The sequence below is a fragment of the Micromys minutus genome (genome assembly GCF_963924665.1).
Source record: "Micromys minutus genome assembly, chromosome: 5".
In the NCBI taxonomy this organism is placed as follows: domain Eukaryota; kingdom Metazoa; phylum Chordata; class Mammalia; order Rodentia; family Muridae; genus Micromys; species Micromys minutus.
Genome location: NC_137974.1, coordinates 60,754,065 through 60,780,772, shown reverse-complemented (window position 1 = coordinate 60,780,772; position 26,708 = coordinate 60,754,065). Strand labels below are relative to the sequence as shown.

The 26,708-nt window shown below is 43.8% G+C and overlaps 1 protein-coding gene across 3 annotated transcripts in view; it reads left to right on the top strand.

Moving 5' to 3' along the window:
• ADGRF5 (adhesion G protein-coupled receptor F5) overlaps positions 1-25,958 on the top strand; it is a 93,391-nt gene extending 67,433 nt beyond the window's left edge. For 2 of the 3 annotated variants that reach the window (XM_080917301.1, XM_080917300.1), the window contains exons 11-22: positions 4,528-4,698; positions 6,757-6,873; positions 7,027-7,236; positions 8,812-9,030; positions 11,936-12,091; positions 13,474-13,682; positions 16,118-16,297; positions 19,052-20,455; positions 21,532-21,573; positions 21,667-21,726; positions 22,320-22,404; positions 24,411-25,958. In XM_080917301.1, the coding sequence (XP_080773427.1) occupies positions 4,528-4,698; positions 6,757-6,873; positions 7,027-7,236; positions 8,812-9,030; positions 11,936-12,091; positions 13,474-13,682; positions 16,118-16,297; positions 19,052-20,455; positions 21,532-21,573; positions 21,667-21,726; positions 22,320-22,404; positions 24,411-24,490 (2,933 nt within the window). In that variant the 3' untranslated portion in view covers positions 24,491-25,958. The remainder of the gene's footprint in view (positions 1-4,527; positions 4,699-6,756; positions 6,874-7,026; positions 7,237-8,811; positions 9,031-11,935; positions 12,092-13,473; positions 13,683-16,117; positions 16,298-19,051; positions 20,456-21,531; positions 21,574-21,666; positions 21,727-22,319; positions 22,405-24,410) is intronic. The other variant, XM_080917302.1, reaches the window with a different exon arrangement.
• The last annotated feature ends 750 nt before the right edge of the window (positions 25,959-26,708 follow it).

Genomic DNA, 26,708 nt, shown 5'->3' with positions numbered 1-26,708 from the left:
GGAGGAGAGACCTTGCGCAGTTCCCTTGTCTCTTTCAACTCTGGAAGGTGACAGACCTCACCCTCTGGCAGAGGAACCAGGAAGTCTGCGGTTAGATGCTCAAGGACCTCTCTCTTCGGTGACCCCTTTGCAGACTTTCCTAAGTCCAGCAAGGTTGACCAGCCTGCAAAACAATGGATTTCCTGTATAGCTTGTTGGTGTCCCATCCTGCACCCAGCCCTGGTCCCCAGAGCAGCCATATGGAGTGCTAAGCCCTATAGTGCGAATGGCTGGTCTAGGCTCACACAACTGACAGCCTCACTTCACACCACAGCCTTGATTTCTATAAACCTCTCCGTTGTCTTTGAAGGCTTAGAATAACATCCTCTCCTCTGAAGTCTTTCTCAGTCACCCATCTGAAATGACCCTCACTTGAACTGTATTGGATTTTCTTTGATGGGACCTCTCACTGACACATTCCTACGCTCTGTCTTTTTCGACACGCCTCTCACCCTGGATGGTTTACTGGACTGTTCATTAGGTAAAAAGGCCGGACCTTTAAGGATGAGGTAGATTCAACAGGAAGACGATGGGGAGTTGCAAATGTGACCACAAGCATCCAGGAATGGGGCAGCATGTGGTTCATGTTTTGACAAATTGAAGAATCAAATTCAGAGGAGAATAATAGGTTAGAAGATATTGTGTAAGAAATGCCACTGTCCTCTGGGGGTCTGAATCAGGCTTGTTTCATCTGGCAATGAAATAATTTAAAGACAGACAGATGGATGGATGGGGACACACACACACACACATACACACACACACACACACACACACACACACACACACACACACACCTCAAGTGTAATGGGTAGCAATGAGAGAAATCTCAGATATGACGGACAGACTCAGCAGCTGGAGAAAGGCTTTTATGAAGGGTGAACACACATACACACACACACACACACACACACACACACACAAACTCAGTAAGGCCAATCTAGAGAAAGTGAGAGAAAGACCTTATGCAAAGCATAGGAAGGAAGATATCAGGAGCCTAAAACTAGGTGGTCTCTCTCAATTGGCTGGGGATCCTAAGGGTCTTTGAGGGGTTTTCCTTCCCCAGTTTAGGTCTGGTCAGTTTGAAGAAAGACAATTTTTGGTTTTCTCTCTGGGACCCAGGTTTCAGCACCAAGATAATAGCTTTTCTCGGCTGATCTAATAAGCAACTTCAAGCCAAATTAAAAGTTTAAAGGCAGATTTATTTGGAAACAGCTCTCAGGTGGGTTCACCCGTCTCAGGAGACCAAGGCTAGAGAAATCGACATAGGGACAAGGAGACAAAGAGAGAAGACAGAGAAGAGAGGGAGAGAGGAAGAAAGGGAGGGAGAAGGAGACCAGCTGTGGGCAGAAAGCAGAGAGGAGGAACACAGAGAGAGAAAAATCTGGAGTGGTGGCCAGGTCCTTTTAGCCAGAGCACACACCTGGCACATCTGGCTGTGGCAGGTGATGATGACATAAGCTATTCCTAGGTCCCTGAAAGCAGGCTGGTGACATTGCCTATATACTAACAAGGTTAGGGATCTGAGTCCTGGGTTTGAAACCTAACCAACAATGAGGTTGATAGGCCTACAATGTTGGTGTAAGCATGTCCTGCTTGATCTAGCCCTGACTTGTTGGCTTGGCCCACTGAAACACACGGAGTCTTTCTTTTGAGATACCAGGCATATGTCTTAGGTCAGGAGGGTGAAGAATAAGCTGGAAGTTTGCCATCTTCATTATCTATTCGTGGGTCTTCTCCTTATCTGTCTGCCTATTAGGGATCTGTCTAATCCCTGGTTTCCCGGTGGGACACTGTTAAGAACATTTGACTTTACTCAGTACCTACAGTAAGAATTTAAAGGTGAAAGAAAATTAGATGATCAGAGCTAAAGTTTAGAAACCTAAACATGCACCGGACATCATGATTGATTATTTGTACTTGAAGCTCAGGAGGCTAAGGCAGGAGCATCACAAATTGAAGGCCAGTCTGAACCACACTGCAAATTTAAAGTGAGCTTGTGCTTTAGAGTGAGGCCCTGTCTCAAAACCAAACCCAGCCGAGAACAAAAAGAAACGGAAGCTTCCAGGCAGCACGATGAGTAAGTCAGAGAGAGAATTAGTTCACAATTGAAGTCTAGATGTAATCAGTTGCAAAGTTGAGACCACAGTAGGGCCTAAGCCAGGGGCTAGGGGGTAGGGGGTGACCTTTCACTGTTGGAGACAGCCATGTTTGGGGGGTGTAATCTCAAAGAGGGTTTTCACAAGTAAGTGGAAGTGCAATGTGAGGAAGTTCAGGTGATTAAAGTGGCCTTTAAGCATCTTAATTTGGGTTCCAGCCAATAACACTGACAGGAAACACTGGATGTGGGAATTCTGTCTGGGGAAAAGTAAAGAAATAGCATGTGTTGAGTTTGAGGTACCGGACATGTCAAATCAAACGTTTGGGAATTTGCCTCAGAAGTTTCCAACCTGGTCATTTCTCTTAGAGCAGAGAGGGAAGAGGTCCAAGTCTCAGGTCATAGCAGGAGCCTGGGGTGGGGGTGGGGAGCTGGTGTTGCCAAGGGAGTGAAGAAAAGAGGAGCAAGAGTGGAAGAGGGTGGGGTAAGGGGTGTGGTCAGGGATAATACCAGGAGCAACATAGGCATTTAAGAAAGCTGCTCAGGGAGGGCCTTAGAAAGGAAGCCCAGGAGCATGAAGGCAGGAAAGAAGGAAGGACCTGAAAGAGGCTCACACAACTATAGTGGAAAGAAGATGGCTGGCAGTGGAGGCAAAGGAGAAAAAATAAGAAGCCCAAGATGGAGGAAAGAGAAAGTTCCTGTTGGCCTTAAGAAAACACTTTTGATAACATAGAGGGTGAGAAAGGCCAGTTTCAAAGACTTAATGAAAAGAGGAGTGGAAAACCACAGGTATCGAATGCAGTAGCATCATGAGACGGGGCAGAGCTTGAATAGTTTTCACATGAGCAGACTAATATTTGACCCGTATTTTCCTCACAGTTCCATAGAACATCATCATCAAAGCATAACAGCAGTTCACCATCAAAAGCAGTAAGAGCAGGAACACATGTAGGGCCAGGACCTGGAGGCAGGAGCTGATGCAGAGGCCATGGATGGGTGCTGCTTACTGGCTTGCTCTTCATGGCTTGCTCAATCTGCTTTCCAAAGAGCTCAGGACCACAAACCCAGGGATGGAATCACCCACAATGGGCTGGATGCTCCCCCACTGACCACTAATTAAGAAAATGCTTTACAATTTGGTCTTATGGAGATACTTTAACTGAGGTTCCTCCCTCTCTGATGAGTCCACCTTGTGTCCAGTTGTGATCATTATTGATCAGCTATAGTTGAAATAATGCATTTATTTTGACACTAACCCACCAGCCTATTCTGTGTTTTTCACTTGGGGATGGTATAAGTGTTGGAAGCGTGTTTGACAACCACAGTGACAGGTGAAGTTGGGGAGAGAAGAATATGGAGACCAGAGTAGGAGAATAATTACACACAGTGTTATTTGAGAACCCTAGGCAAGAAGTAAAGATGGCTTGGAGGGTGGGCTGTTTCTGGGAATGGAAGCTGTGATTTTGGAGATATGGAGTTGTCAGCAACTAAAAAAGCATGAAGCTGAAGTTTCCACTAAAAGACTTGCTAATTCAGAGTCAGACAATCATATTTTTTGAGGTTTTTGTCTTTTGCTGTGTATTCTAATGCTAAATATTAGCCCCCAAGGCCCAGTTGCCCCCGGGGATTTAGAATTCCTATGTAGACACAAGTGACAATATATAACCTTGCCCCCAAAGTTATCCCTGATTGAAGAATAAAGGTGCCTACAGCCTATAGCTAGGCAGAAGAGAGATAGAGAGGGAGAAATTGATTCCTGGGTTTGGAGCAGAAGCAAGAGACCACAAGGAAGAAGGAGTGAAAGGAGAGAGGAAGATGCCACGGGATAAGAGATTATATGAATGGTCTGATGTGGACTGGCCAATCAGAGTAAAAGTGACCCACTCAGAACATGGTGTCCAGCCTGCAGGGTATGCCAGTACAATGGTGGCATAAAACTTGTGGGAGTGGCCAACCAGCAGCTAAAGGCCCTCTCCCTGAGATAAGAGACATCCCTGATGCTACTTGAGTGACTAAGTACCTGAGACTAGGTAATTCAGGGAGCTAGGACCAAACCAAATACAGTTCTACTAAAAGAACATAGCAATAAAAATAACTCTTAATGACAATCTATTTATTATACCCATAACTCACAAGTCACAACTCAGGGTTATTGATAGGGAGGTAAAAACTAATAGCTTAGAGGATAGATATATGCCCAGCTCTAGTGCTGACTAAGGTTTATTATAAATATAAATATTGCGTGTCTTTTATCTGGGAACTGAATGATCAAAGATGGGATGTGTCTTTTATCTAGGAACTGAATGATCAAAGATGGGATAGAAACCCCCATTTGAAATAAAATATAACTTAAAACCCAAGATGTTGAGGATTTGTTTATATCATTGCAGGGAACCCAGACACAGATCTAGAGTCTAGCTGCAGTACTTACACCCTCAAGGCAGATGGGACCCAGTGTCCCAGTGGCTCTTCTGGAACAACAGTCATCTACACGTGTGAGTTTGTCAGTGCCTACGGAGCCAAAGGCAGTAAGAACATAGCAGTGACCTTCACCTCTGTAGGTAAGAACTCTTGTCATAGCTCTTTAGACAAACATATGTTATAGCTGCTCATCAGCTGGGATCATTGCATCAGTGGGCAGAATAAAACCCAGCTTTCCCTGGGTGTGGGATGGTGTCAGACAGTCTCTCTAGGCCATTTCAATGCAGATGGAATCATTTTAAACTGGCTTGGGCCAGAAAGACTGGGAAGAAACGAATTGTGTTGTTCAGATAAAGGAAGCAGTTGGGCTAAGAAAGTAGTATCATGACCCGGCTAGTTCTGTGGTCATTGAATTCATGTGATTGCTAACCTCTCTTTTCCCCACAACTGGGTTTCCCCTCCTTAAATCCCAATAGCCTCAGTTACTTCCCCACCCTCAGACCTCCCTCTTGTTGCTTCTCATTCAGTCTCTCTGTTCTAGAAATAAGCCCATATAAAGCTAGAATGACCTAACCACTTGGTGTTGCCACATGGTATTGTCACATGGTTGAATAATAAGGTTCATTTCAGTCTTTCAGCTTCTAAAAGGCTATTTCTTATTTATTGATACACAGGAATGAGGGGGGGCACAGGAAGTGTGCTAGGCTATAAAACCTTAAATCCAGTCCACAGTGATATACTGGCTTCAGCAAGTTCCAAGCTTTAAAAGTTTTGTAGCCTTCACAGAGTATCACCAGTTAGGAACTAAGTGTTTAAACACATGAGCCTTGGGGGACATGTCTCATTCAGTCTTCAACACTGGTCCTACGCTGATTAAAATAATAAAGGGACCATTCATCAATTGGTATTCTAGAGCCACCACAGCTACAGACATTTCTTTCCATCTATCCTCTGAAAATGGACCGTTTACAGCCTTTTGGAGAAATGTCATGAGAAGCAGGATGCCAACAATACTCATTTGCCTTCCGCACATGTTCTGCTCTGGGAACTTAGTGCATATTCAACAGACATAGCTCTTATATGGAAACCTGAACATGTTATAGAGGCAGAGTTAGTGTTTGCTGAAAATTCCTGGTCTGGCCATCTGACCTACCCTGGAAACAAGAGAAGCAGATATCTGGGCTCATGAAGATTTGCTTTCTGCTCAGAAATGGCTAGCCCCCCAGAGAGCCCTTTTCAGATCCCTCCAGTCAGGCAGGGCAGAGTGAGGGACACACTATGTCTTGTGTATACTTGGGTACTATGCCTCAGCATGTGAACCCCACTCAGACACTGTGAAAAGCGCTGGCTTCTTTTGATGATCACTGAGAATAAGACTGAGATATGACTGAAAAAAAAAAAAAAAAAAACCAGGCTTGTGGCAATAGGCAGTTCACCTCCATAAATCACTAAAGCAAATACCATCTTGAGATGTCAATTGTGGGAGAGATATGCTCCCAGAGAAAATTAAGATAGAACAGGAGAAAAATGAATAATGTGCTTTAATATCAGCATTTATATTGTAATAATACCAACACTGTCAACAATGTCTTACAGAATCTATGAACAAATTCTAAAAATAGCAGTAAACGCGATTTTTATATTACTAATTATTATATTATTCATGTACTAACCTCGGTTAGTATTATATTATGTTAATTATATTACTAACCTCCATTATAGTGTTATATATAGTTAAAATGAAATAGCTATAAATAACATTAAGATGCTCATACATCCAATCTTCCTGAGATGATCTAAGCATGATTATTTGGAGAGTGAACTTTATGATCCCTCTGCTGAAAAGGTAAATCAAGAATCCACTCATTTGTTTATGAAGCACCAACTGTATACTAGATCTTCAGAAAATGCTAAGGATGTACCAACAGAGGCAAAAGGCTGCCTTCTTATGGGGACAGATATAGAAAGAAGTAAATATACATTTCCGTGGTCTGACATTGGTGGTCCAGTGGAGGGCATAGCTGCCTTCAAAGACACAACACCGTGTTGTGGGGAAAGTGCTTAAAGAGTAAATATGAAGTGGTTACAAGAACCCAATCCTGTATTTTTCCACTGAGGGGTCACAGAGGAGGTTGGAGGGGAGCCCGGATTAAGCCAACATCCCTAAGTTTGCAACCTTTTACCCTGCTAATCATCAGATAATTCCAGCTCCAAAGGGGAAGTGCCCGAGGTCCTAAGGCATGTGATGGAAGTGAGTACAGTTCAGAGCACCACCGGGAACAGCCTAGAAACAAGTAAAACCCAGGAGCAGCAAGGTACCAATCCCGCGTTGACACGGGTAGAGTCAGGACGGTCCGTGTTGCTGTCTCTGTCTTAAATGTCATTCCCGTGTTGATGTCATCCGGAAAACTAAACATTGGATCTGTCGTCAGTTTTTGTCTTGTCTGTTTTGTTTTGCCCTCTTTCAGCCAACCTAACAATAACCCGGGACCCAATTTCTGTTTCTGAGGGACAAAGCTTTTCTATATCATGCCTCAGCGATGTGAGTAGTTTTGATGAGGTGTACTGGAATACTTCCGCTGGTATTAAAATCCACCCAAGGTTTTATACCCTGAGGAGGTACGAGGATGGAGCAGAGTCGGTGCTGACGGTGAAGACCTCCACCAGAGAGTGGAATGGTGAGTGACTGGCCAGACCCTGCAGCAGGCTGTCTAGACCCCTGGAAATACACTATGGCAGGCAGCTGCCTTTGAAAGGTCTGTCTTGAGACATGCCCATCATGAGTAATTTAGATTAATTACTCTTTGTGGGTGACATGACAGTGTAGGAGGCATATCAGCGTTATCCCATTAATTGATTAATTAATTAGTTAGTTAATTAATTAATTTTCAAGGCAGGCTTTCTCTGTGTAGCCTTGGCTGTCCTCAAACTCTGTAGACCAGGTTGGACTCAAACTCATAGAGATCCACCTGCCTCTCCCTCCCAAGTCCTGGGTTAAGGCCTGGACCACCACCACCTGGTCCACATTATCCCATCTTATGGATGTGGAAAATGATGTTCATAAGCAATACCAAACACAGCAGTGCACATTAAGTTGTGCAGCCAGGATTGAACTCCACAGCCAGCACTCCTGCCATCTTGACAGTAGGAGTATTTTTTCAAAAATAGCTTTCCTACAGCCTGAGACATGGCTCGGCCAGTAAAGCTCTTACCCTGCAAGCGTGAGAATCTGTGCTTGATCCCCAGAAACCACATAGAAAGCCCTGCACAGTCGTGCTAGCTTGCAACCTTAGCAGTGGCAGTGGGGGCAGGTGGAGACAGGAGGTTTGCTAGCCAGCTAGTTGAGCCTACTTGGCAAAGCTCTAGGCCAGTGAGAGACCTTGTCTCAAACAGACAAGGGAAGGTATCCACGAAACAACACTGGGGACTGTTCTCTGATCGCCACACGTGTGTGTATACACATGTACCTGCACACACATACATCTGTATACACTTGTGCACACAAAATGATAAGGATGATGATGATGATGATATACAGATTTATTACATGTTTGGCGCTACACTACCCAGTGGTGCCATGAAAACTCTAGTTTTAAGTAGAGAAGAATTTGAACTTCCTGTTTGTTGTTTGTATTGTCAGGGGATGCAAGTCATTGAAGGCATAAGGATTCAGTAGAACTGTCTGGTGACAGCTGACATCCATGGGGCCTTTATGATATAGTAGGTCACTGGGCTAAGTACTTAAACATCCCTGGCAGCTGCTCAAATGGTGGTTTGACCTCTGGTACCATGGTGACCTACAGTCTAAGTGGACCATTCACCTAGAGACAGACAAGTGGCTGCGATAACACCAAAGTGCTCTATGATGTCCCAGTTCTTCGAAAACTTTCACTTTTCTGCACACCACCAAATTTCCATTCTTCCCTTGGTTGAGGGAGAAGCTTGGAGTAAAGAGTTTGGAGCCCGGTTTCATTCTTGACCTTGGATAAAGCCAGTTAATTTGATTGGAGTGAATGCATACTCGAAGGTAGGAAGGCTATTGGCTAGTTCTTTAGACTTGTGAAGTGTGTAGGAGGGGAGTCAGTCAAGCACTCCCAGTGTTTAGGAAGGTGGAGCAGGTCCGTGCACACATTTGAGGAGAAAACACACAGACACTCTTTGTTCCTGATGTTATTTAGGATTGATGACTTCATCACGATACCTTTTAAGAGCAATGATTTCCCTCTGTCTCACTTTGGCTTCCTCATCCTCAGGAACCTACCACTGCATATTTCGATATAAGAATTCATACAGCATTGCCACCAAAGATGTCACCGTTCACCCACTGCCTCTGGAGTCAGACATCATGATGGATCCTTTGGAAGCCAGTGGCCTGTGTACCAGTTCCCATCAGTTCAAGTGCTGCGTAGAAGAGGATGCAGGGGAGAAGTACACTGTGACTTTCCACTTGGATTCCTCATCCTTTCCCGCTGGTAAGAGGCAGACCGTGCCATCTGCTAGGCCATATTAGCTCATAGATGTGATTTTTTTACTCTTAAAAATACATATTAAAGAATACTCAGAAATGGAGGCGCTACACTCGCAGGTACAGGAAGGTAATTCTAATTACTCAGGAAGCTGACACAGTTGGATTCCTATGCTAGGCCTAAGCCATCAGAGAGAATTTAAGGACAAGCTTGGCAAATCGGGGAAGCCCTGTCTCAAAATCGGAAATGAAAAGAGGGTAAGGATGTAGCTCTGTTGCAGAGCACTGGCCAGACCTGTGAATGGCCCATGGGGTCCATCCTCAGTGCCCAGAGAGGAGGCTAGACTTCTAACCACGACAGATGGAGTTTTGTTTTCCAGTCTTTTACTGGGCAAGCCACCCTTTGAAGAGCCTGCCATTGTTCCAGGGTGAGACATGGTGGGGAATGGCTAGGGGACCATTTAAAATACAGAACCTGGGGCTGGAAAGATGGATTGGTCGTTAAGAACATTGGTTGCTGTGGGATAAAAAAAAAATCTTGGAGTGTGTATCAGGGAGAAGTCTGCCTGTCTCTCTTATCTTGTTTTGGTATATGGCTGATGACTCACTGGTTTGAACCAGAAGTCTTGGGTGGAGCCCGTAAGTTTTTCTTCATCTCCACACTCTCAGAGTGTCCAACTAGACACTCTGATGATGCACTCTTCTCTGTTATAACGTGATAGAGAATGACCCAGTCATCCTTCTAAACGCATGACTGTAGCCATCAAGATGATAAGAGAGAAAAAGCCAAGCAGCACAGAGGGAAAGAAAGTAAGAATCACTCTCTAGCAAGAATGATGCTTCCTGAAGGCATTTGCCATTATCAGCACCCAAGAACCTCTGATTGAAGGCTCTTAGTGTCAGGAAGACCTTGTTCTTCAAAACTTTCATTAGATTTATTTATTTCGTGTTATGTGTGTAAGTGTTCTGCCTGCATATATGTGTGTGTATCACATTGACACAGGGCCCATGGAAGTCAGAAGTCTATGTTGAGTCCCCTGCAACTGGGGTTATAGGAGATTATGGGTTCTGGGGACAAAACCCAGGTTGTCTGCAAGAGCAGTCAATGCCTTTAACCACAGAGACATCTCTTCATCCCTAGCCTTTGTATTTTAAATGGTACCCAAGCCATTGCCCACCACATCCCACCCCTAAAAGAAGATCTTCAAGGAGCGACATGCTTGGTAGAAAACTAAATTAGACAAACAATAATTCTTCAATCATGGCTGGAAAGAAAATAGGCATAGGACGGAGAGATAGCTTAGAAGTTGAATATGGGAGTGTCTGCAACCACCATGGCCAACAGAGTAATGGGTTGTGGGAGGCAAAGAGCCTGTTCATTTCAACATGACTCACCAGCTGGTGTTGGTTCAAACTTCATAAGCCCAACCCCAGAAGTTTATTTTAGGTATACTTAAATGGAGTACAGTTTTTCTGGTGACAATTAATTCAATCCGATATGCACACTAAAGCAAAGGCCCATAAATTTCCTTGAGGAACAAAATAAGCTAAATAAAGATCAGATGTGACTACATCGTTGTTAAGTACACATGACACCTTCCACAATGATTGGCTCTATGGAATGACTGAGAAAAACAAGCTCGTGATAAGGATCTGGGAAAGGATCCAGTGTAGTCTTGGTCACACAGGTAGAGCAAAGGTCACCAAGCCATGAACCCCGGCTCCCAGCCTTCCGGGCAGACAACAGGTTATGCATCCCATCCTTTGAAGGGCCGGCTCCATTGCCACTGGTGCTTAGCTGTGAGCACAAGGATCTCCAAGTCTCCTACAGTTGAAGACACCTGGAAAGGCTCTTGCAGAGGACCTGGGTTTGGCTTTAAGCATCCTCCTTGGATAATTTACAATCACCTATAACTCTAGTTGTAGTGCATCCTGCACACACTTCTAGCATCTGTGAGATCCTGCATGTACACAATGCATAAACAGACTATCAGACACACATAAATTAGAAGTAAATTAATAATGATAATAATAAATTTAGGCGTACACTTTATTGTCTAAAAAGACCTATGCTTATCAAAGGCAATGTATTTAACACTAAATAGCCTAAAAAGTGAGTAGCATACACTGAAAAGGCAGTGGAAGTTCAGAAAATCAAGACTCTCATTAGATAAAGAAGGCTGTGTTACATTATTGGATGATGGACATTCACCCCAGATGTTGAAGAATGTCAACATTCAGTGTGCATACATTGAGTGTTTCGTATATGCCTGATAATCAGCCAAGCACTGGGAGATGTGAAGATAAAGGAGACTGGAGACTTTCTCTCTTGAAGCTTCTGGGTTAGTAGGTCAGAATGACCTTGGGGAAGAGAGATGGCTTAATTGCTGAGAGAGTATACTGCTCCAAGTTAAAGTTCAGTTCCCAGAACCCACCTTAGGTGGGTTTCACAAGCACCAGCAATTTCAGCTCCGTGGTATCTGATGCCCTCTGCTGGTCTCTGCAGGTAACTGCACTAGCTAACGCATACATAGGCACCCCTGGGTGCATATCATTTATTTTTTTAATTTTACATTAATCTTTAAAATATAGAATGGTCTATAAAGACATGATTATAAATCACTGTGAGGCAGGGTGCAGTTGATGTTCAGAGCAGGATGTAGGCTTAGACTTGAAACTATGTATGGTCAAGGTGACATTTTGGCTAGCACACATTCAAAGATGAATTTACCTACTCTGAGAACTGAAGGTTATTTTCACATGAATACATGAAACCATATTAAAATTAGATGTCACAGGTTCCCAGAAGATTTGGGGGGCAAATTTGTTCATATCAGAACATCTTGACAACCCTTATTTATGTCTTGTCTATTCATATTGTGAATTCATATTCTCAATAATATTATTTTTAGAAAGAGAAGTTATTGGCAAGCAGGCATGCTACAAATACAGTCTTCCTGCAAACTCACGGCGTTTGTGTCACAAAGACATCAATGTGTCCTGCCACTTTACCAATGCAGCCAACAGCTCAGTCCGGAGTCCATCTATGAAGCTTACCCTTGTTCCAAGTAAGTGCATTTAAATAACTTTCAAGTCTCTATGAGCAGAGACTTATTAATTGATTGATTGGCTTCCTCATTTGCATATAAAGGCTTTGGGAGAACCACAGAGAATTTTTAAAAGAAACAGAGGCCATGTTCTCTGGCCTCTAGCCTAGGGAGTAAGAGATGCAATTGAAGATGCTGTCACAGATGCTAGAGTGAACATAAAGTTAGAATTATTGTGGAAGGCAAGAATGTTGCCTGGTTCAACTCTACTGCTGATATCGGAGAGGAAGCCTGGCAAATGATGTCACTCTTAGGCCAAGCCCTGAAGGCTAAGTGGGTTGCTAAGCAGACTAGACTGGGTGCTTTCTGTGTCCTTCTGAGATTCCTTACAGATAAGACCAAGAGAATGTATCCTTACCAGCAATCTTCCTGAGATAGATCCCTTTGAAAAATAATGATGGGAAGATCAGGTGCTGGCCCTCCTATCCTCTGTCACCACTGAGCCACTGTGACCTGCTCTATTCTTTTTTTTTTAACTTTAGTTTAAAAAACAAAGATAAAAGAAAAAATTTAAACATTTTTGCATAAATGTGTACAAATACAATTGTGTCAGTGCTTGGCTACCTGCTCTATTCTTAAGACAAGAACTTGTGATCTGTGTGACTGTTTCTAATAGAGTTCATGTGGAAGAATCCTCCCTACTCAGGAAAGCCGGGTGATTAAGATGGTGTCAGGGTTTTTATTCCTGCACAAAACATCATGACCAAGAAGCAAGTTGGGGAGGAAAGGGTTTATTCATCTTACACTTCCACATTGCTGTTCATCACCAAAGGAACTCAGGACTGGAACTCACGCAAGTCAGAAAGCAGGAGCTGATGCATAGGCCATGGAGGGATGTTACTTACTGGCTTGCTTCCCATGGCTTGTTCAGTTTGCTTTCTTATAGAACCCAGGTCTACCAGGCCAGGGATGGCACCACCCACACTGGACCCTCTCCCCTTGATTACTAGTCGAGAAAATGCCTTATAGCTGGATCTCATGGAGGCATTTCCTCAATAAAGTCTCCTTTCTCTGTGATAACTCCAGCTGTGTCAAGTTGACACAAAACTAGCCAGTAGTGATGACTTCCTTGTAACTGGAGCCCCCTGATATATGAAGATTCCATAGTTCTTCTAACCAGTTAATTTGAACTTACTGAATACTTGTGTGTCCATTCTTGTACATATTGGTAACAGGGGCCTGTCCATCAAAGTAGGAAGGTATTATCTATGACCTTAAAACCCTTGGTAAGCAGGGCTATCCCCAGTTATACCCATTACCCTACAGATTACACAACTTCATTCTTCTTTATAGCTGAAAGAAATTTCCCAACCGTCTCTTTTATTTCTATGTTTCTGATGCAGAGGAGAATATCACATGCCAGGATCCCATCATAGGTATTGGGGAACCTGGGAAAGTCATCCAGAAGCTGTGTCAGTTTTCAGGTGTTTCCAGAAGCCCTGGACAGACCATCGGTGGGACCGTCACTTATAAATGTGTGGGCTCCCAGTGGAAGGAGGAGACAAGGGCCTGCATCTCAGCCCCAATCAATGGTTTACTCCAGTTGGCCAAGGTGAATCTGAAACCCTGGACTCTAAATCCTTGGGAAGGGATATTTCTCTGGCTCAGCAGAATTCTCAGCACTTAGGAAAATTGTCCCATGTACCACTCTGAAATGCATGGTCAACACATATTGTACTGGCTACTTTTCTAATTGCTCTGACAAAAATCTATGGCCGAGGAAAGTGAAAGGGAGGAAAGTTTTGTTCTAGCTCATGGTTGTAGGGTGAAGACCATCATGGTGGGAGGGGGGAAAGGAGGGTTATGTTGCATCTACAGTCAGGAAGCTGAGGGATATGGTGCTGATGCTTACATTGACCTCATCTTTTCAATCCCAGAACCCCAACCTGTTGAGTGGTAACCAACCACATTTAAAGTGGTTCTTCCTACTTCAATGGACTCAGCCTAGAAACTCTCTATTAGATATGCCCAAGTTTGCTTCTGCGATGATTCCAAATCCCAGCAAGTTGACAATCAGGATTAATTATTTCAAAAATGAAACCTAAAATTGCTTTGAAAACAAATTTGACCATGAAGTCAACAATGGATGTGTCGTTCTCTAGGCTCACCTGGATGCCTAACCTCAAATACCCAGCGCCTCATGTCTGAGACCTGCAAGTGCTGGTGTATTATACTTTCTTACTAATTTCTTTCAAATACCTCTGATGACAAATAGCTATAATGTTTCCATAAGGAGATAATATAGAAACAAAATTCAATAACAAATAATTAAGAAAGTATTGAAAGTGAACCACAATGTGACGCTGGTACAAAGAATTTAAATCAAACAAATATCTGCATATTCACAAATGGGTGCTTATCAAAGGTTCTCTACAGAAAAATATTTTGTTTCAACTCACACCTCACAAAGCATTGGAAAGGCAGATAGAGCCAGATAATAGTGATGCAAGCTTTTAATCCCAGCACTCAGGAGATAGAGGCTGGTGGATCTGTGAGTTGAAGGCCATCCTGGTCTACAGTGTGAGTTCCAGGACAGTCAGGACTATGCAGAGAAACCCTATGTCAAGGGGAATAAAAGATAGTTAGAAAGCTGATGTGTACAGATAGATGATATAATTTGTCATCTGGATCAAGATTCTCTAAGAATAATTCTTATTTTTATAAAAATATTTTATTATTAAAATATAATTACCCATTCCATTCCTCTCTTTCAAATATTCCCATACCTCTGCTTGTTCCCATTTTACTTTAATGTATATATTTATTCGCAAACACACACACACACACACAGTCTTCTCAGATCATTTAATGTTGCTTGTATGTATGACTTCAGAGCTGACCACTTGATATTGTATTACCAATTAGGAAACTCATCCCTGGGTAAGAATACTTCCTCTGCGCTCAGTGTCCCTGAGTTGCCTTAGTTCTTTCTCTAGGCATGGGACCCTGTGAATTTTTTCCCTTACATGTTAGCATGTCTGTTATTGTTGTCCCTGTGTCATGTTGAGACAGCCATGTTATTGAGGCATCCTGGATAAAGCTTTTTTGGTCATTTCTACAAGACACAATCTCACAGATGATTTCCAACTCCTCTGGCTCTTACAATCTTTCTACTTTTTCCTCCATTTTTTTTCCTGAGCCTTAGATACAGATGTCACACTGTATCCATTGGACTGGACACCCTGTGAACAGTCATTTTCTGCATTCTGACCAGTAATGGGTTTCTATAATGGCTTCTGTCCATTGCAGAGAGTTTTGTTGGTGAGGGTTAGAAGCTACACTTATCTGTGTATATGTGTGTGTTTAAAATTAAGCTAGGAATTATGTGTTTTGGTGAAGTGGTGGTACAAGGGTGTCCTCTAAGATGCATGACGTCACTAGGCCCAAGTCGTTGGCTAGATTTCTAGGAACAGACATGGTTTCCCTGCTGTTGAATAAACTTCAAGTCCCATTAGATGGCAATTGGTTATTGCCAAGAAGGAGTGACACTGTAGCAACTCTAGGAGCATCTTGACGTACTGGTCTCTTTTGAGGTTCATAGGCTTCACAGCTGTGTAGGACTTCAGTGCACTCCACTCCCTTGGCAGCCTGCATAGCACTTTTCGGGACACTCCTAATACTTATACCAAGACAACAGATATAGAAGGATGAAATAAGGAGGGACAAACATATTCACAATCAGAAGTATGAGTAGTATAAGAAAAGAGTGGTAGACGTGCTTCTGTGTGGACAAGGGACTAGTTTATTGACCATTTCTTTCTTTCTAGTAAGTTTCCAGGTTGGCGTATGTTTAACTCTTTGCTTTCTGTGCATGAGACCATAATCTTTCTCTATCCTGAGGAGTGTGCACAGAGAGTTGAAGAGGCTTAGGCTTTAATTTATAGTATATACTATTGATGTAAGCATTGAGAAAAAAAGGAAACCACAGCTTCCAGGTTATTGGATCAGATTAATTTCATTTGTTTTTGCTTTTAAAAATAAAACTAGGCTTTGATCAAGAGCCCCTCCCAGGACCAGAAGCTCCCTACATACCTTAGGGACCTTTCCGTTAGTGCTGGGAAGGAAGAACAGGACATCCGCTCATCTCCCGGGAGCCTGGGAGCCATCATCAGCATCCTTGATTTGCTCTCAACAGTTCCCACCCAAGTGAATTCAGAAATGATGAGGGTAAGTGTACTTACGCCCTATGGGAGTTTGGGTCCTTGCCTTCTCACACCTCTGGGCTTGTGTGTAGGAAGCATCATTCCTTCCTACACAGAGTCATCTCTCTCAGAGCACTGATTTAGATAGGAGAATAGCATAGTGTGATCTGTGGGCTATGACTTCTAGGAGAACAGGAAGTTTTAGGATTTCTTCAATGAATCTCTGCCTTCATTCAGATAGAATGAATTTCTGCTAGTGTTCTAGAATAAAAGCCTAGTAATTTAGAGATTACAACATACGTGTGAGGTGGGTATGGTGGTGTCAATTTGGCCCCTAGAAGTCAGGCCTCTTGGCACATCTGTGAAATACTGGCTTGGTTACAGTCAGCTTCTGAGAAGGTCTGCCACAGACTGTCTTTATTAAATTAATTGATTTAGGAGGACCCATCTGATTGTGGGCAGCACCATTCCCTAGAGGCCATCCTGAATTAAGAGTGGAGGACATGAGCTGCGCACTTGCATGCGTGCCTCTGTTTGTTGCTCTCTGCTCTTGACTGTAGCTGTAATATGACCAGCTCTCTTAAGATCCTGCCACTGTCTGCTGCCCTGTCATGATAGGATGTGATCTGAAATTATAGGCTCTTAATTTGTGGGGGGGGGGGGGTGTCAGAATATTTTGTTACAGTTTTAAAAAGGAAACCAAGACAAGATTCTCAAAGGTCTTACATTGAATGTAAACTGGGAGGTACTTGTTTGGGGAGAAAAGAGAGCTCCTAATAGTTCAAACACAGAAACTTCAATGAAGGGAAACATACAGAGGTGAGTCAGAATAAAATAAGGGCTGGGGCACTCAGAGGCCATAGTCTTTATAAACCATTGCCATGCTATAGACAAAAGACTGGATTTCACACAAGTCCAGTGATAGCTGAAATCGTAGTTGAAATTCACTCTCCTCAGAAGCTACAGATTTTGAAGGCCAGTGTAGTTTTTACCAGAGACAAGCTGGGGATGAAGAGAACAGGGTAAGAGGACAGCAGGGATGATACACGTCAATTCTTCTCACTCCCATCTTTTCATTGCCTGCCTTTTAGTGTCTAAACCCAACAGTAGACCAACAAGCATGGAGGCTGGTAGCAACGTGCAAAGCTTTACATTTGCGGGTGGGGACAATCCAAGCACCGGTTGGGTAGCTTGGGCAGAAGTACTGTCACTCTTCGACAGGTGATTCAAGGTGGCTGCAAAGCCACACTCTCAGAGAAAGTGCTAGTGAAGAACCTTTCTTCACTTCTTCAAGCTTCTGAGGACACCAGCTATGCTTTGGTTCCTGCTGCACAGCCCGAATCTCTCTGTCCAAGCCTTTTTCTCGTCCGTCTTTTGTATAGACATATTAGACTTGGGAGCCACTCAGATAATTCAGAGTAAGTCTTGCCCGAGGTTAATTCTGTTGCTTTGATAAACATCTCGGGGAAGGAAAATTTACAGGTGGCAGTCCATCACTGAGGAAAGTCAAGGCAGGAACTTGATGCAGAAGCCACAGAGGAATGCCTCTTGGTGGCTCACAATCTCGTGCTTAGCTTACTTTCCTAGATAGCTTAGGACCACCTGCACAGGGAATGGTGTTGCCCACAATGCACTGGGCTCTCCTGTATTAATTAAACAATTTCACAAACAGGCCTACCCACCAATCTGCTCTGGGCATCCCCTCTATCAAGACTTCTTCTTGGGCAACACTTGTGACTCTAGGTTGTATCAAGTTGACAGTTAAAGCTGACTAGAACGGATCCTTAAAATAATTACATTTGCAAAGGCTTTCTGTATAAGGCCACATTCTCAAGGTTTGGGTATCAGGATATGTCCTGTCAGAGGTTGTCACTCAACCTGTTCCATAGGCTTACTCGTTTATAAGTCCGACAAGGCAAAAATACGGAGGAGGGACTAAATGGAAAACATCAGGCCCAAGCTTATGAGGAAGAGAAGTTATTTATCAGACAAAGCTGCCCTTGGAAACAGTTTCACAGCTATTTGATGTTCAGGGCTAGCGTGGGTCTTCTGAGACACTCTTGCTGTTGACATGCTGCCTACCCAAAACCTTCAGAGGCTTGAGATTGTAAACAAAGTCAATCACCACTGGCCTGGGGAGATGTCTAGAAAGTGCCTACTGTGCAAGCATGAGAATCTGAGTGAAATTTCCTGTACTCATGTAGATAAAATGAGTACAGGCTTGAATCCAAGTGCTGGGCCTGAATCCCAGTGCTGGGCCTGAATCCCAGTGCTGGGGAAGCAGATAGGAGGATGCTCCCTAGAGTATCCCAGTCAGCCGAACATGCAGCATCAGTAGCTCCTGTTTCAGTGACAGACCCTTGTGGACAGCTACTGTGAAAGAGACCCAATATTAACCTCTGAACCTAAACACACACACACACACACACACACACACACACACACACACACACACACTCACACACATACACACACACTGACACACATGCACATGAACATGTATATGTTTACAAAAGTAATAGCCAAAAATTAGTATAAGACCCCACCCAGCCAGCTCTGTGGTGTGGGGATGATTCTCACGGTCATTGTCACCGAATAACAAGCCAAGTCTCACAGCCTTGTGGTCTCTGCCTCTGTCAAGGTCTGTTGAGAGGAGACATTTTCTCTGCTTGTGGTGCCTCAGACCCTTGCACCAACCAGTATCTAGAGAAATGTTGTCTTATTTTTAAATCTTGAAAATCGATTTCACCCCCCTACCCCCTACCCATGTCGCCTACAGGATATACTTGCTACTGTCAATGTCATCTTAGACAAGTCCACCTTGAACTCCTGGGAGAAGTTACTACAGCATCAGAGCAACCAGAGCTCCCAGTTCCTGCACTCCGTGGAAAGGTTTTCCCAGGCGCTCCAGCTGGGAGACAGCGCTCCTCCGTTCCTCTTCCACCCTAACGTGCAGATGAAGAGCATGGTGATAAAACATGGTCCCCCCCAAATCTACCAACAGAAGTTCGTCTTCACGGACTCTGACCTGTGGGGCGACGTAGCCATTGATGAGTGTCAGCTGGGAAACCTGCATCCTGACTCGTCGATCGTGACCGTGGCTTTCCCGACTCTCAAAGCCATACTTGCCCAGGGTGAACAGAGAAAGGCATCCTCCGGCAGCTTAGTAATGACGACCACCATCAGTCAGAATATTGTCAAGCCTTTTAGGATTTCCATGACCTTCAAGAACAACCATCGATCAGGTGGCAAGCCACAGTGCGTCTTCTGGAACTTCAGCCTCGCCAACAACACAGGGGGCTGGGACAGCAGTGGGTGCTCTGTGGAAGATGACGCTGCTGACCATACGGACAGAGTTTTCTGCAAATGTAACCACCTGACGTCCTTCTCCATCCTCATGTCCCCAGACTCCCCAGATCCAGGTTCTCTTTTAAAAATACTTCTGGATATAATTTCTTACATTGGATTGGGCTTTTCCATAGTCAGCTTAGCTGCCTGTCTAGTTGTGGAAGCCATGGTGTGGAAATCGGTGACCAAGAACCGAACTTCCTATATGCGCCACATCTGCATAGTGAACATTGCCTTCTGCCTTCTGATTGCTGACATCTGGTTCATCGTGGCTGGTGCTATCCATGACGGGCACTACCCGCTCAACGAAACAGCCTGTGTGGCGGCCACGTTCTTCATTCACTTCTTCTACCTCAGCGTCTTCTTCTGGATGCTAACGCTGGGCCTCATGCTCTTCTACCGGCTGATTTTCATTCTACATGATGCAAGCAAGTCCGCCCAGAAAGCCTTTGCCTTCTCGCTAGGCTATGGCTGTCCACTCATCATCTCATCCATCACAGTGGGGGTTACTCAGCCACAGGAAGTCTACATGAGGAAGAATGCATGTTGGCTCAACTGGGAGGACACCAGGGCACTGCTGGCTTTTGCCATTCCGGCGCTGATTATTGTGGTGGTGAACGTGAGCATCACAGTTGTGGTCATCACCAAGATCCTGAGGCCCTCCATCGGGGACAAGCCAGGCAAGCAGGAGAAGAGCAGCCTATTCCAGATCAGCAAGAGCATCGGAGTCCTCACGCCACTTTTGGGGCTCACTTGGGGGTTTGGTCTTGCCACAGTGATCCAGGGGAGCAATGCCGTGTTTCACATCATATTTACCCTTCTCAATGCCTTCCAGGTAAGCTCATGCCACCAGGATCTCAGGAAATGCCCGTTCTTGTGGGATAAATTAATGATAGACACACAAGAGGAGGAATGGGGAAGGGTTTTCATGTACAGAAGACCTAAACTTCAGAGAACCGTAATTGCAAGCACTCAAAGAGACAAAGGGACAGAGTTCTCTGTTCCCATGGAACCTTGAACCTTTTTATCACCTACATTATAACTTGGTTCCAAATGTTTCCATAATACAAGGAGGAGGAGAGTCATCATCCTAAACTAGATGAGGCTGTTTGCTCAAGATAATTTTCCCTTAGTCTTTTCTCTTAAATATAGCACTAGCACTAAGTCGAGTCACAGTTCCATTTGGTCTCTGTGAGCATCAACAAGCTTTGAGAAGACAGGGTTCTGTTGGTCCATGTATCTCCCCCTAGTGCCTAATGAAGACCTTGGTCCAAGGTATGTTTTTCAATGACAACTGAAGGAAATAGATGCTGGGTACCCCATAGTTTCTCTGGAAAAGTATGTTGAAAAATAAACTCTCTGTATGTGCCAATCCAGTCACTGATGCTCAGGGGCAGACATTTCTTTTCTCTCTTAGAGTATGTAGTCATTTCCAGTGGGTGCCAGTTAGTTAAACGAGCTATAAGAGAAAGATGGACAAAAGGAAGCATCTTGTTCTTGGATGCCTATAACAAAAGTGTATGAATTCCAACTCCTACCACTGTGTGTTATAAGCTACAAGATTCTTGGATTTCAAGATATGCTTCCATGAATAGAAACGGTTTCCTCCTATGATTTTCTTCACAACATAGAGGGATGAATGAGGAACAGTTCATAATTAAAGACATGCAGTTAGTACCATAACCTGCATGGAAATACTGTTTATAAATGGAGAAAAATAGAAATGATTCCCTTAGCATGGGTCATTTATGGCTCCTCACTGCATAACTGTTGCTTCTTGCAATTTCATCGTGTTCTGGACTCATCACATCCATTCAGATCGGGGAAAGAGGTGGGACAAACTCAACACCTGCTTAATAATGCTTTCTGCAGAACTGAATCTTAAAACACAGCTCTTAATACTTTCCACAGGGGCTCTTCATTTTGCTCTTCGGCTGCCTCTGGGATCAGAAGGTGAGAATGATGATAGTTTTTGTGCTTCTGGAAATGTCTAACATGCCCAAACCAAGCCTATTGATTGACCCTGACTTCTTTCAAACAATACAGGTGCAGGAAGCTTTGCTGCATAAGTTTTCATTGTCAAGGTGGTCTTCTCAACACTCAAAGGTAAGACTGACCATGAAAATACTTCCTGTTTCATATCCTCATGGAGTCCGGTAATATGATACAAGGGAGTAGACCAACTCATACCTTGGGGTTATGACCATGGATCCTTAGCAAAGAAAGAAAAATAAAATGGAGAAAGAGAAGGGAAGGAGAGGAAAGGAAGGGCAGGGCAGGGGAGGGGAGGAGAGAGGAAGGAAAAAGAAAGGAAGGGAAGGGAATGGAAGGGAATGGAAGGGGAGGAAAAATACAGGGAAGGAAGAAGAATGTGAGAAAGGAACAAATAGGTGTGGAACTGGCAAAAAGAAAGAGGGAGGGAAGGAAAAAAAAGAGGGAAGGAAAGGAAGAGAGAGGCAAGGAGGAAGGAAGGATGAAAGTATAGAGGGGGGATGGGTAAGGGGAAGGGAGATTACAACTCATATATATTTGCAAGCTATTTCTCCAGTCCAGAACATCCCATACCCTGGCTGTCACTTGACAAGATAGCATTTCAAACACAAGAAAGCGGCCACTAGACAGCAGCAAGCCAAACCCTCTAAGCAGCTTTGATCTCCCAGACTTGCTTTCTGATTGTCTTTTCTCCCTCTCTTTTCTAGTCAACATCCCTAGGCTCATCGACACCTGTGTTTTCAATGAGTTCTCCGATATCCCGAAGATTTAACAATCTGTTTGGTAAAACAGGTAAGTAGTGACTACTAGGTATTCTCAGGTAGACCAGATTATACTGGCCCAGACTTAATCCTGCCTCTTTCCCCTGCTTCTTGCCAGAAATCTAAACTACTGTGTTTAGGGTAGATATTTAATATTGGAACTTGCTTACATGTTCATAAGCAACCAGGAGGTTGCTAAAGAGAGGCAGTTACTCTAAATGGGCAACTAATGTAAAGTCCCAAAGATGTTAGGAATCTTGACCTGACCCGGGGAACTGTCTATCAAATATAAACAGTACCTGCAAGTCTCTGGGCTTGTCTAACATAGAATTCTTTTCTGTGTCACAAAGAGTAACCATGGACATTTTGATTATAGGATTCAAGTCAGGGTTGTTCTTCCCCTTTATGGAGCATGTGTGTTTTACATCGGCATTCACAAACTGGGTATACATGCACGAGGTACCATGCAACCTAGATATTCTATTGGACACTTATAAGTTCTACCTGGGAAATAGGAACTAGATAGCATTAATGAACTTGTCTTTTCTGTCAAAATGTAAATCCCAGTTCTAACTACTGCTTCCCACAAGACAGTCCCAGAACACTGCCCCTGACAGGACAGTCCCAGCACACCTCCTGATAGAGCAGACCTGTTACACTGCTCCTCAACAAGGAATGCCCATCCCAGTCCCCTCCCACAAGAAAATGACTGACTGAACTCCGACCTTTTCATTTTTTTTCAGTATTCAGGATCAAGCCCAGGTTCTCACGCATGCTAAGCAGTCTTTCATTCATCCACCTCCCAGACACCCTTCCATCTCTTTAGAACCAGATAGACCTCACAAATGCAAACTTAGACTGTGTGCACTTCCAGACACTGGCTACCATACATGTGATATCAAATATATCTCAGTCTGAATAGTCTGAGAAGTCTGCGGAGACCCAACTCCACTGGATGTGCTTCCATTCGAGACTGGGAGATTGTCCCCTTTTACTTTGAAAGTCACAAATTTGACCTAAATATAAAATGACCGAGTCTTTAGAACATCAAAACTATTGCACTGCATAGGTATTCAGCATTCCCAACCAAGTGAGCAGAAGTTACAACATAACCCACCAAATCTAAACTTTACAAAATATACTCTTTTTTTTCTTTTTCTTTTTTGGAGAATAATCCAGGGGTCTAAGTTGAGGTGTGGGCCTTGTTCCTGGCATATCAGGGCCTGAGATTTCTGGTCACTGCTGCTGGATAGTCTTATGTGGGCCATCGGTACAGCCTTGCTCTGGATATTTGGGGGAGGGGCGCGGCGGCTAATTACTGTAACTTTGGTTTATGTTGTCAGCAGCCCCAAAGGTCCCCCAAGGCAATGATGGAAACCCTGTTAGCAGTGGCAGTTCATCATCATGATGGTAGGGTAGTAGTCGTTTCAACCCTTCCCTCGCGCAGTGTATGCTCTTTATCTACTCCAAGCACAGTGCACAGTGCCTCCTGTCTGCCCACGTAAGGCTGAGCAGTCACGCCAACTGCCCTCCCGCTGTGCTAGTCCTCAGTACTTCGGTCAGTACCTGCCCCTCCTCTGCATCTTGCCTCTTCTTCCCTTATGGTTAATCTTCTCGTTCCTTTTCTTCCCTTTATGAACCTTTGGCTCAATGATTTGTTACTTCCTAATGGTGTCCCCAAGTCAAGATAAGGGGACCAGAAAGTTTTCCTTGTGTAGAAGCCCTCAGGTCCATGCATGTGGGGGCGTATGGAGAGACTTCCTCCGTTGAGATCTGCCCTGCTTGGTGTGAAAGTCTGACTGCTGGTGTGTGGTACAGTTAGCGCTTGGTGGCTGCTGCGCATGCTCGAGGGCAGCACTTCCGTTGTTTGTTCTCCGGCACGTTGAGTGAGGGCGGATGGCAGACATGGCTTGGTTTCCAGACATGGCTGCTGCACCAGAGTTCATCTTGGTTCCTTAGAAGATATTGCCCCGCAAAGTGCCTGAACTTTTGTCTTTGAGGCTGAGATGCTGTTTTGTTTTAATTTTTTTTTTGCAGGAACATATAATGTTTCCACCCCAGAGACAACCAGCTCATCCCTGGAAAATTCCTCTAGTGCTTACTCACTGCTCAACTAGGACCAGACAAAGCCAAATCCACAGGACCTGTCAGAAACAGGGCCCCTGCCAAGAAAAGGGACCCATATCCAAATCTATGGATAAAGTGTTCTCTCTGCAGACTTCTGGGAGCAGACGCTGAAGAGACTCTTTCAATAGAGAAGATGCTTACTTTTGTAAAGACAGACTAAAAGCAATGGCCATGTTTATTTTTGCTCCCATAACTATCCCTCGTATAATGCCAAATATGTATAGTATTTAAAAGAACCCTCCCCACAAGGCTCATCCTTTCTCTGTGTATTGTAAAATAGAGTTTTGAAGAGTTTTACACACACACACACACACACACACACACACACACAATTGGCTACAAAGATGAGAGCTGATTGAACCAGTAAGTAAAAAGCTAGTATCCGGGAGTTCAGTGAATTCAAGAAAGGAAGGAAGAATGGAGGCAGGGAGGGAAAAAGGATGATTTAATGGAAGGTAGGAATGAATGAATGAAGGAAGGAAGGAAGGAAGGAAGGAAGGAAGGATGGATGTATGTATGGATAATGTAGAAAACATTAGGGAGCACATTTTAAGGTTTCCATAATTGTGATCTAATATGGCCACTCATCTACCACAGCCCTGAGAATAAAAATATATGGCTCAAAAAATGGAAAATGAAAGGAAAAAATGAAAATGAAAGGGGATGTAAGTAAGTTCCTGATCTTTCCCTGGCTGAAAATATCCTAGACAGAGGAGGGAAGTAGGGAAAGGAGGGAGAAATCACCATGAGGCTGCTTGTGGCTGGATGATAATATTTGCAAGCAGTGCACCCAAGGAGATACCGTTCTCCTCATGAGAAGGACATGTATGAAGCTTTGTATGTCAAGGTCTGAGCAAAGCAGGGTGAACATGCAGAGCACATATGACAGCCACTCTGTAAGAGTCAAGAAAGGTTCATTTCTCAGGATCTGTCAGATAAGTATTGTACGCTAATTTGTTCAGTATTTTGAAAGCAATGCATGCATATGTATATATTTTCTCCGATAACTGACAGACTTGGTCTACTGCACTGAGCTCAGAGTCCCACATCTGTCTTACATGTAACAGCTTTAACCAGGTACTCTGTGCACTGTAGAATAGACTTAATCAATGTGTAGCATGTACATTTTTATTTTGCCTTTTTTGACTCCATTGTGGCCGCGGTGATGATAGTCCTTGGTGTGCTGTGTGTATTACTATATACTGTCCCGCCCCAGCCTTCTGAGTTCCCAGACCAATATACATTCAGTTTCTATAGTCTGATTTGTGTTTCTTGTAGCCACATGGAAGGCTTCTGGAGAAAAAGTACCTGGCTCGTCTATGCGCTCAGCCACATTTTACTCTGACAAGCAAATGGCATGTTCACCACCCCCACTGCCAAGGATTAGATTGTAAATTTATTCCTATGTGTGTTTTGTATGTGTGTCTCAAAAAAATACAGATATTTATTAAAACTGCATCCATGTTAGAACTCACCATGCTCTGTATCCAAGAGCCAGCATGCATTCCGTATCCAAGTGTGGTCTCAAAGGAACAGCGTGAGTAAGGGTGATGTCTTAGTTAATTTCTCATTGTTGTAGTGATGTGTGCTGATGAAAACTTACAGGAGAAAAGAGTTGCTTTGGCTTAGCCTGTGAAATACAGCCCGACATGGCAGAGAAGGCACAGTTTAGGAGCAAGAAGTCAGCCCATCAGTCTGCCTCAGCAGCCTAGAAATAAAGATCAGGAAGTGGGGTCAGACTGTGAGAACTGAAAGCCCTCCTTCAGTGACATCTTTTCTCTAGCAAGGCCCTACCTCCTAAAAGTTCTATAATCTTCTCAAACAGCATCATCAACTGGGGGGGCAGAGGGTTCTGATACATGGGCTTATGGGGGACAGTTTACACCCAAACAGCAACAAAATGCAGACTATTTAGGACGGACATGCAGTGTTGAGGTTTTATGGAATGAGAGACTATGTGGGTCCTTCCTTGGGAAGACAGAAGAGCCTGAGGTCTGACATTCAAAGTTTAAGTACTTTCAATCTATTAGTTCTAAGCTTAAATTTTATTTCTGATTCTCTGCCCTTCACAGCAGAAGGAAGAGCAGGGTGGGGTAAACAAAGTCCCATCTCTTGAGTTCCATTCCTGCTCAAGTGTCATTTACATCTTCCCATACTTCCATGAGAACACCACACACCTGCCCCAATTTAATGGCTCATTATTTAAAG